Source organism: Phasianus colchicus, chromosome 17 (assembly GCF_987193195.1).
Source record: "Phasianus colchicus chromosome 17, bPhaCol1.hap1.1, whole genome shotgun sequence".
Taxonomy (NCBI): Eukaryota; Metazoa; Chordata; class Aves; order Galliformes; family Phasianidae; genus Phasianus; species Phasianus colchicus.
In genome coordinates, this window is record NC_143452.1 from 5842377 (window position 1) to 5853519 (window position 11143).

Sequence of the window (11143 nt, forward strand, 5' to 3'; positions counted from 1 at the left end):
CGGCGCCGGAAAGCGTCGAGCTCGGCGCGCTCCTCCGCCCCCAGCAGGGGATCCCCCACGGGACGGCGCGGCACCGCGACGGAGCTCCGGCTCGGGTCGCCTGCCGGAGCCGTGCGTGCGTCTCTGCCTTGGGTGTCCGCACACCCACAGCTCCACGTGGGTGAAGGACGGCCAGCCCTCACTGCCTGGAGCAGCGCTCCGTGGCGCAGTGAAAACCCCCTGCGTTGCAGATAACCGACTTATGCTCCACGAGGCCGTGTAAATAAAATACCGATTGCTGTGGACCCTTGGCGATGCCACGAGTCCATTTTGTCCTTGTTTTCTCCTCCACAACATTTGTTACTTCTTCAGAATATTTATCTTTTATTACCACATTCCGTGCCTGTTGCTCACACGGTGGGATCGTGCCTAGCAAATATTGACACTGCTTCAGCCCGTTCCGAAACAACATTCCCGAGCTGCCCCTGATGCGGGCGAGCCATCCTGCTGCTGCCCTGCCCTGCGGGATCCGCCTGCTGGCCAAGGAAGCAGATGTGTTACTGCACTCCGTGTTTACAGTTGGCCAATGCCACAAGCAGCCAAAGAAACAAGAGTTTTTTTTGGCACTGTGGGCACATTTTAGCCAATAGCTCCCGCACAGCCCCAACAGAAATGTACACAACCCGTGAGATGCCCTCCATTCATCACGTTGGCAATCTCACCAGCCTTCTCCCATGCTGGGGTTAAGGAGAGGTTCTGCACCAGGTCAGGATTCTCTCTCCTCTTGCACTTGTGAGGGCCTTCTCTGCTGCTCCTGCCCTCAGGCACAGGGAGCAGTTCCAGCGATCAGAGCCATGCAAAGCTGGCTGCAGGCACCTGGCTGTGGCACCCAATGCCAGCAGCACAGGCACATCAGGCAGCACATATTTGTGACTCAGGCCGGGTGTTCTGTTATTCAGCTGCAAAGCAAGAATGCACCCTCGCTGCCCTGAAATCCAGCAGCCGAGAGATTATAAGGATCAGATGGAGAAATGGCACTGCCAAGGCACACAGCCTCCAGATGAGGAGGAGAGCATCTCAGCAGAGAGCAAAGCTGGAAACATGAGGCAGGAGCTGCTGTGTGGCCAAGGGCATGCTGAGCCCCCTGGATCCAACCCCTCCCAGCCCCTCTCACACACAGCTGCAGAACCAAAGCAGCAGCCCTCAGCAGGCCCTCAATGCCCACGAACTCCAAACGTTACAATGAGAACTACGGTATTTTAAAACCCACCAGGAAAGATTATTTCCAAAGTTACCCTTGCTATACATCACAGCAGTTTTTCATGGTGGGTTTCAGAGCACCATAAGCCACAGCCATGCACAGTCCTGATGCTGCAGCTGGATTTCTGCACATACTGATGTAATCTTTTTGGCCGCCTTTTGCAAACATACCATAAAGCTCTGCTGTGCTCCCCAGGACCTCACCTCCCTGCTGCCTTTGCTAATAATGTTTATTGCCCTGCCAGAGAACAGGAAGCCTCCAGAAAATGTCAGGGGTGGCTTTATACTGGCGGATAAACAAATGCTGAGTGACCAAGGAGAAAATGTAATTTCTTCCTTCTCACGCTGAGTTCATTGGAGGAGTTGTAGTTAAACATGCAGGAGTTGTTCAGGCAGGTTGTAGATCATGGATGTGTTAACCCAGGGATGCGGAGGACCGCAGGGTCTGGGGGAAGAGAGAAAACTGCAGGTCTCCATTTGAGTGTCATGAGAGCTGGCCATGATTTCAGAGCTATTTAAGCTACTTTAATAGGAATTGCAAATCTCATTGTGGAGTCCCTTCTGTGAACACCGCTGGTTTCTGGAGGCTGGTGTTTGTGTTTGAAGCCATTCTTCACCGAGCGTATGATCCCCGTGCAGCTGTCAGACTGCACGAGACACACCATTGCAGATGAGGTATTTCTGCATGCTGTATTCCCACTGCAATTAGAGTATATGAATGGGAAGCATTTCTTTATAAATCAGGCAGATGATCTGAAACACTTTTAATATTCACTATGGCTTTGAGAAGAAATGAGAGCTGAGCCTTTGATCAACTGCTGCCCATACTGACAGACTGGGGTGAAAGGATGACATGATGCAGTACGGCCCATCTCACGCATCTCAAAACCATGAACTGGAAGAAAAAAAAGAGTACTGTGGGTTTCCAGGCCAGAGACATGGCATGCATTCCCTCTACAACGTAGAACAAAGATTCCTGAAATGTTTTTCTAAATTCCTCATGAAGTTAGTATGTGGAATGACCACTGTAAAGCTCTTTTAACGACATCACGTGTCGTTACCCAACCTGTTTGCTTCTGACTGTGTCAGAGGGCTGTGCCTGCACTGCATCCACAGGTGCACTGATGGCTCACGCAGCTGAGCTGGTACTGTGCAAGAAGGTTTGGCTCAGAGCGTGCCAGTGGCATTAGAACTGTGTGACGAAACAAATTGTTCCCTGCGGTCACAAACCAGCTCACAACGCAGGCTTGTGGCCATTCCCACTCATCCTCCAGCACAGTCGCTGCTGCGTGACTCCGTGAGGTCTCAGAGTCCTGACAGCACATTGCCCTGCTCTGCTCCCCACGCTCATTAGGTGACAGCAGGCTTACGAGCATTGCATGCACATCACAGCACACACACATCCTTCACCACATCACAACACGCCCAGTGACTATGGTTTGTGTGAACAGCACCAAGGGAGAATGTTTCCATTGCGTTATAGAGCTTCACTCTTCTAGGCGTATAAAGCTTTGTAAAGTCCTCATTTTACAAACTGCAATTTGTATTATATGGATTTAGCCTTAGATTCAGAAAACAAACCCTGCCTCCAAGCACAAGTCCCAGTGCCTTGCATGCAGCAGGAAGGATTCTGTTCCACTGAGCAGAAAGAGGACGTTAATTGCAAGGAAAGTTGAACACCAGAACACTTTGCCTAATGGAGCACCATGCTGCTGGAAGGAGACAAGCTCAGGAAACGCAGCCTTTCTTTTCAACAGAAGAGAAAGGTAAGAGTTCAAAGTCAGCCGTGCTGCTCATTTTTGCTTCGAAATGGCCCATCCTTTCCTAGCAGCCTTTCTCTGGCTTTCCAACCCAGAAACCTAAAAACTCCATCAAACTCCTCATCTCCCGAGGGCTGTCTAAAGGCCTTCTAGCGCGGAGGAGCAAAGCTCTGACCGGCAGAGTGGGGAGATGAGATTCCTGCTCCTGCCGCGACCGAGACCGGGACAGCGGGACCGGGACAGCGCTGTCATTGCGGCTGCCAGCGCCGCGTCCCGGTTTTAGACCGCTCAGCAACACCCGCGCGCCGCTCGCCTCGGTAAAAGATCCCCAGCCGCACCGACCAGGGAGAAGGAGCCTAGCGGCCGCGCCGGGACCCCCCGGTCCTCCCCGAGGCCCGGCCGGGGGCAGGGCGGGAGCGACGTGGCGCTGCTCGGCCCCGCTCCGGCCGCCGGACCCCGCTCCGCTCCGCCCCGCTCCGCGCCCGCCGCCGCCGCGGAGCGCCCGGGGCTCGGCCGCCGCGCCATGGGTGAGTGGTCCGGGGCCGCGCTGGGGAGCGGGCGGCGGGCGGAGAGCCCCGCGGCGAGCGGCGGCCGTGCCCCGGGAGGAGGGGAAGTTTTCAGCTTTGCGACTTTTCCCGAAGGCTCGGGCTGCATCTCCCTCCCTCTCTCCCTCTCTCTCTCTCTCCCGCCCAAGTTTCCCGTCTCGTTTTTAGCACTTCCAGCCCCGGTTTCCTGTGACACGGCCCCTAAAGCCGTGCCGGGAGCGCGGGCGGGGAGGAGGGGGCCGTGCGGCGGCGGGGCGACGGAGCGCGTCCACGGGCGTCGATCGCAGTGCGGCCGGGCCGGCACCGCACCGCTGTGACCGCGGCGCTCCGGGGGCAGCCGGGCTCAGCCCGGCACCGCGCACCGCCCCGTCCTGCAGCGCAGGGCATCGCCCGGCCCGGCCCCGTGCGGCACCCGCCGAACTTTCTGTCCTAACGAGCTCTGAGTCCCGGGTACCTCGACGGCTTCAGAGCAGATCGTACAAAGTTGGATCCCGACCAGCGTTCGTGGCCTGCCCACTAAGTTAGCAGCGGCGTCTGGTTGAATCAGCGCTGGTATTTACAGCAGGGCTGAATGGATCTAAGCAAGCTGGCGGCTTGGAACGAGTGGCTTGCCCACTTCATGCAAAGACTTCTGTTCTCACTGAGCAAATATTTTTTCTGGTTATCTGTGTGATATGTGTACAAGGAGCAATGCAAACAGGGCAGGTAGTCACACAGCATAGCGGGAGGGACTGGCGTGGGGCTGCAGGGGCATAAGGAACACAAAGGAAACAGATGCATATGGACCAAATACCAGTACAAACATGGCCATCCCAGAGAAATAACCTTTATCATTGGCTGTGACTGTGTGCTGAATAGAGACACTTCCTATTAAACACAGCTTGTGGGGTGGGGGGAGAAAGCCCGTAGGCAATAGTGAGGGAAGTTTTCCATGGTCTGGTGGATGTGTCCACATTCTTTCCACACACAGTTTGCTGAAGCAGTGAATATTTCTAATTAAACAAAGCCAATGTGTGAATACAGATAGTATTACATGCTGGAAACCAGTGTAGAACAGCACAAACTTGCACGTCAATGTACCCTACCTGTGCCTTCAGAACTGGGCTGGGAGAAAGAGGTCACTGTCACTGCTTTTGCCCCAGGATCCCATGGCAGCAGGGGCTCTGTGTGTGCTCCCCCCTGCCATGCTGAGCAATGTGACTCATGGCTCGCACATGTTTGCTCTTTCATCCTCTCTGCAGGGTGAGATGTGTGTGCAGCAAGCACCTTGTTTTTGTAGGGTTGTTTGGGGCGGGTTGGTCGCTTTGGGTTTGGTTTGGTTTGCTTGTGCTGCTGTTTTTTCTTATTTTAAGTAAGCTGAAGTACTTAGGAAAGTTGCATGCTCAGCTGTATGAGAAAGGCAAGGTCAAGGAATCGTTCCTTGTGTTTGGGGCAGACAGCAGGGTGCTTTTAGGTTGTGAAGACATCCTGCAGACCTGGATCAGCCTGAGAAAGTTGGCCTGGTTGGGGATCATGGGCACCGAGCCCTGGAGAAGGAGAGGTAAAGAAGTCAGGGCCATGCCACAGAATAATGCCAGGAGTGCAAGATTAGATAGGAGAAAAACTCTGGTGAGCAGCACTGTCATCTACATTATTCATTCACCTTTATTTATTTCCTACAAGTCAGATCTTTTTCCTTACTCATTAGGTTTCTCTTGACTCCACTCTTGACACTGCCCAAATTCACTCACTCATACTCAGGGCAGACACAGCACTGAGGGGCCAGGCAGGAGCTGAAGGTTGTGCCCCTGGCAGCAGAAGGCTTTCTCTCTGTTGTTTCCCTCTTACACAACAAGAAATATAATTTAATCCCCATCACCACCTTAGCAAAGTTTGACAAAGAGTCTCTACTTCCCTCAGCCTCATCCCAGCATTTGTTCCTCCCTGTGCTGTGAAGAGCAGCCATCAACCTCCACTAAACTGCCAAGCAGTGATGTAGTTAATGCTGCTATTTTCTTTACCAATTTTTTTTTTTTTTTTTTTATTTCCTTAAATTTCCAACTTAGGTTGAAGTGCTTGTGGCATTCATCAGCTCTCACTGCAGGCTTTGCATTCCTGCTCTTTACCTTGCAGTCCTGAAGTCTGAAGATTTTCTTGTTAGTGAGATATTAGAGCCTGGAGTTGTTATTGGGCTGCAGTTCTGAGGGAATCTGCACCCTGGGGTAGTTCTTCTGGCCACATAATCACATAATAAATAGAGCTCTACCTTTAGAATACTGCCTCACTGATGAGGAGATGTTAAAGGGAAAACTTCTGCCTTGTTTGCTGCCATTCATAAATTATCTAAAAGATACAGAGGAAGGAAAAGAGATGAAATGTTGTTCACAACTTACCAACTTGGCCAAGCATTTCTCTCATTGCCTGGGCTCAGGTAGGGGAATGGAAAAGAAGATGGCTGATGGAAAAGAAGATGAGGATCCATATGCCATCCGTATGGATCCTCAGGTTGCTCAGTAACTTTGTATTTCTGTGATAAATGCTTAATGACAATAAAAGTAAAGTTCAGAAGCAACAGCTTCTGTGGGTGAATGTAGGATGTCCAGGGACTGCTTGGCAAAGAGCAGGGCCTTCTTGGATGAGCTTTGGGGAAAATGCATTGCATGAAGGGCACTGGGCAGTGGCACCTGTATTGTTCAGAAACAAGAATTGTGCAGAGCTTGAAGGATGAATTAGATATGAAATTGGAGGATAAGTAAGAATGAGCAATAAGAATGGGACTAGGCCAGGGCAGTTCTGTCCCAGTGCTGATCTGTGGAATTCCCCACTGGTAAGGGATGCTTCTTTTCCTATATATCATGGACTGAAACTTTGTAATGGTAATGCAGAGCAAATTAAAACCCAGCAAGTAGAAACTGCATTCCCTTCCCTGAACAGTTCTTGTAACTAGAACCAAGAAATAGAGACCTCAGAGGGTCGCATGTATAACACCAGAGAAGCAAACCATGGTCCATGACTTAAATACAACTCTTAACAGCACAGCTGCTAACACAGCCCTATTTTCACAGTTCTGAACCCAAATAAGTGTCACTGCAGTCCATGGCAATGTGTGCAGGGCTGGTGAGTGGTGAGAGTGTGTGCACATGCCTTTGCACATGACCTATGATTGGGGTGGAAATTCCTTATTGTAGCTTTGTAGATAGAAAACTTTGGGTGTCCTAGAGGAGGTTTTTGCAGATTGTGTATGCTGATAGCTTTCTGCTAGAGCCAGAATACTGAACCTCACTTTGCTTACTTGTTTTCCAGGTCGTGCACTGCTGGTCCTCCTGTTGTCTGCAACAGTCTCTCTTCTGGGCGGGCTGATATTTGGATACGAGCTGGGGATCATCTCTGGAGCACTGCTGCAGCTGCAGGCAGACTTCAGCCTTGGCTGCTTCAAGCAGGAGGCTCTTGTGAGCTCCCTCCTGGTTGGAGCCCTCCTTGCCTCCCTGGTCGGAGGAATCCTCATTGACCGCCATGGACGGAGGAGGGCGATTCTGGTCAGCAATGTGGTCCTGTTATTTGGCAGCCTTATTCTCACACTGACCAGGTCGTTTATTGGGCTGCTCATTGGGCGCATGACGGTGGGCTTTGCCATCTCTGTCTCATCCATGGCCTGCTGTATCTATGTCTCGGAAATGGTGGCTGCACATCAACGAGGGCTGCTGGTGTCTCTGTACGAAGCGGGCATCACTGTAGGCATCCTGTTGTCCTACGCACTGAATTACACCTTTGCAGATACGCAGGAGGGATGGAGGTACATGTTTGGGCTGGCCATGGCCCCAGCAGCCATGCAGTTCCTCAGCATCCTCTTTCTCCCAGTGAACCCTGTTAAACTAAACACGTGGGACTCGGACTGCCAGAAGGGTCTCATTCAATTGCAGACTGCTGAGGATAGAGAGGCAGCAAAGCGGGAGCCCTATAAGGAGAAGCACTACTCATTTCTCGATCTTTTCAGGACCAGAGACAACATGAGGAGACGAACCCTGGTGGGGCTGGGCCTGGTGCTCTTCCAGCAGTTCACCGGGCAGCCCAACGTGCTGGGCTATGCCTCCAAAATCTTCCACTCGGTGGGATTCCAGAGCAACTCCTCTGCCATCCTGGCCTCCGTCGGGCTGGGGGCAATCAAGGTGGTGGCCACACTGGTGGCGATGGCCTTTGCGGACAAAGCTGGCCGCAGAGCACTGCTCCTGGCTGGTGGTGTGGTGATGGCCATCTCTGTCACCACCATCGGCCTCACCAGCTGCATCGTCCCACTGGCCATGGCCAGGGACTGCACAGCCGCTGCAGACCCCAACGTGTCCCACAGCCTCCCCCAGCATCCCCTGGTACTCCCATCCTCCCACATCCCACCAGGCTTAGGAGAAGGCAACGGGCAGGCAGGCCTCGGTTCTGCTGCCACCAAAAGCCTTACAAAAGCTCTTGCCAGTGCTCAGAGCAGTGAGGTTGTTACTCGTTCTTCCCACACTCAGAAAATGGGCTTGGCAGGGCAGTCTGAAAAGAAGACAGTGGAGAGCACAGACCTTCCTTTCGGCAGTGCTCCCCTGACAGAACATATGGTTTTAAATTGGATTACGCTGCTGAGCATGATGGCTTTTGTGAGCGCATTCTCAATTGGATTTGGACCAAGTAAGTATGGTGTTTATATATCCTTGCACTAACCCAGAGAATAAAACTGGGGCTGATCTTTATAGTCTGCTTGAAACATTCATTATGCATCGGCTTTACCAGGCAGCTGAGTGTCTGGAAACTGGAAATTTATCCCCGTCAGCCTACTGAATCATTTCCTGGTCTTGCAGCTCTGTCTGCTGTGTGGCTGGGACAGCATCATAATCACCTTCTCTTCCATGCTATCACTACCCTTGTAATGTTCTCTTTTTCCTGCTCATTGCAAAATCAGAGCATCCCACAAGCACTGCCTAATGCTCATAGCACCCTGGTGAGGAGGAACACAGAGGGGCTTCAGAAAGAGCAGCAGAGCTGGAAGTGGAATCTCCTAAAAAGTTTCTTGGTGTCATTTGGACTTTTTCTGAAATCATTTTGCATCAAATGAGAACGGAGATTCGTTCTTGCTTCCACGTGAGTTCTAGTGTTTTCCGGCACTTACTATTTTAAATGTTTTGATGGGAGAAAACAGTATCTAACCAAAGGAAAAACATCAATGCACAGCAAGTCCCATGAGTTTGGCAGTGATTCTGTAAATCATTTCAAGCAAAATAACCCTAGGATAGGAGAGATTGCTCTAAGTTTACATACTGCGTTCAGCTCTGATTTTCGCCCAAATGCAACAATCTCTCTACCTCTTTCTCCATTCTTTACGAGGAGCACGTCCTGATGGCAGATATGTCATTTTCCTCCCATCTGCTCAGTTGCCACTTACCCACTCTTCTTTCTGCTGGACCTGCCCATTGCTATCTCATCCTCCACACAGTGCTGACCATGGGAGCTTCAGAATGCTCTGGGGTGACCTGGCTCTGAGATCGATGACCAACAGCAATGGGTGCTGGGTGAAGCCAGAGTGTCAAAAACCTTGCTGAAATCTTCCTTTCCAAATACATTTCCCAAATACATTTCTTAAACCATACAACTCTTTTTGTATCCTCTAATCTGTGCAGTGACCTGGCTGGTCCTCAGTGAGATCTACCCAGCTAGAATACGAGGAAGAGCCTTTGCCTTCTGCAACAGCTTTAACTGGGCAGCCAATTTACTGATCAGCCTCTCCTTCCTGGACCTCATTGGTAAGTGCCCATCCATGTCCAACAGGCGGGTTAGTGCAGGTGGCTGCCACGAGCTGATGGGAGAGTAAGTGGTGCTTCGAAACCTGGGGTCCTGACTGTGACCCTGCTGCCTCTGAGAGCAAACAGGCACCATTTACACCTTTCTGGGCCCTTCCATCACCTGTTTTGTAAAAACCATCCTTTGTGCACAGGGCTATACCACAACACTGGGCTGTCAGGAAACCATGAGTTTGCAGCTTTCACACCAGTAGCTTTGCAATGTTTCCTGCTGGCAGAGCTGTCAGTTGAGGCATTCAATTGGCACTGCTGGGTGCTGAAGCTCAGCCTTCACTTTCCTTCTGTGGTGCTGCTGGAAAGGTGGTTGTGAGTCCTTCCTCACTGCTCCCCACTTCTTTCTCCTAGCAGACAAGGGGCTTTCCCTGCCCTTGGAAGGGCTCTTGACAGTGACCACCCCACAGTAAGCCACCAGCTTCATTCTTATCCCAGGATATGACTTCCCTTTGACAGATCCTTCATTTGAACCTTTCTGCAGATGCCATTGGTTTCTCGTGGATGTTTCTTCTCTATGGGCTGATGGGAGTGATGGCTGTTATATTCATTTATTTTTTTGTTCCGGAAACAAAAGGACAGTCCTTAGAGGAGATAGACCAACAGTTCTCCAGGAAATGGTATGTATGATGTTGTGCCAACCCAAGTGCTGTCTTTGGGTGTTTCTCACCAGCAGTACCCAAGGTCCATGGCACCGGGCAGCCCAAACCTGATCAGTGAGAACATCACAGAGGCACAGCTGGGCTGTGGGAGCAGCTGCTGGAGGCTGCTGGTGGTGCTGGGAAGAAAAGGGCTGAAAGCAGGGCTTGTGGGCTGGGGGAGAGCAGGACAGAGCATGGTATTGGGGCAGGGCCAGACTGCAGGAGGGAACAGGCTCTGGTCCTTTCCTCTGGGATCCTGGACCCCTCTTTCTCTTATGGGGAAGAGACATCTCTCAGTGTAACGCAGACCATGGAGAGAGGTTGTGCAACCGTGGTAAGGATGGGCAGGAGGTGGCTGGGAGGAGTGGCTCTGAGTCCAGGCCTGTCTCAGCCTGGTGTGAGCAGTTGCACCCCCAGCTGACCCCCAGCATTGCCCCCAGGCTGCGGGAAGGAAGCAGCTGCAAGCAGAGGCGTGCGAGAGGAGCGAGTTGTGCACATGGGCAGTACCAGAGAGTGGAGCGTGCCAACAGTGCCTGACAGTGCGACTGCAGTGTCGTCCTGCTGAGGGGAACTGACCTTGGGACATTGCTCCTTGCAGAGATGGCTCTTCCTGCAGTGCCTTACATCCTGGGACATGCTTACGGCTGTCCCTTGTGTCCTTGGAGAGTCGCTGGTCCCATGCAGGGAGTGTGTCCTTCCTCTGGCATCTTTTATTGTTTGCGGTTTGTGTCTGCTATCATTTAAGAGATGAATAGTTTTGTATGCAGGAATAAAACACAACTTTTGCTGACACCACTTTCCACCCATGCCGTTCATTTCCGAGCAAGATATATTATGTTCCACTGCTTTGAAGTTCTTGGTGCTTTCACAGGATTGCAGGGGAAATGCATCAGGCACTCAGCAGCATGCATTCATGCCACCACCCTTTATAATGTCTATGCAGAAGCCTGCACTCTGAGAGGGGGCTGATGCAGCTAAACACCCCACAGCCCCAGCAGTTCACCCACCTCATCTCACGTCATCCCTGCCCACAAACACATAGAAGCACATTGTAGATATTAAGATGCTTTCTTTTGTGCACAGAGAATGCTCTGCACTCACAACCAAGGATTGCATGTACAAAAACACTGCAATATTCTGATACCTTCTACAATTTT

General features: G+C 51.7%; 1 protein-coding gene across 3 annotated transcripts; it reads left to right on the forward strand.

Moving 5' to 3' along the window:
* Positions 1–2781: 2781 nt before the first annotated feature.
* On the forward strand, positions 2782–10778 carry SLC2A10 (solute carrier family 2 member 10). Of its 3 annotated transcripts, none has more exons than XM_090152446.1 (5): positions 2782–3005; positions 6827–8188; positions 9175–9297; positions 9805–9965; positions 10427–10778. In XM_090152446.1, the coding sequence occupies exons 1-5, from the start codon at positions 2936–2938 to the stop codon at positions 10559–10561; spliced, it is 1851 nt and encodes a 616-aa protein (XP_090008572.1). In that variant the 5' UTR covers positions 2782–2935; the 3' UTR covers positions 10562–10778. The 3 variants fall into 3 exon arrangements, with proteins under 3 accessions (XP_090008572.1, XP_031446536.2, XP_090008573.1); XM_031590676.2 differs by having other exon boundaries at positions 2783–3005; positions 9830–9965; XM_090152447.1 differs by lacking the exon at positions 2782–3005 and adding an exon at positions 3461–3526.
* The last annotated feature ends 365 nt before the right edge of the window (positions 10779–11143 follow it).

Excerpts from the sequence above, each read along its gene's own strand:
- SLC2A10 (XM_090152446.1), top strand. The coding sequence starts at position 2,936 with ATGGAGCACCATGCTGCTGGAAGGAGACAAGCTCAGGAAACGCAGCCT. Across the intron at positions 9,298-9,804 it reads CTCCTTCCTGGACCTCATTG|ATCCTTCATTTGAACCTTTC; the intron begins GTAAGTGCCCAT and ends TCCCTTTGACAG. Across the intron at positions 9,966-10,426 it reads CAACAGTTCTCCAGGAAATG|GCTGCGGGAAGGAAGCAGCT; the intron begins GTATGTATGATG and ends CATTGCCCCCAG.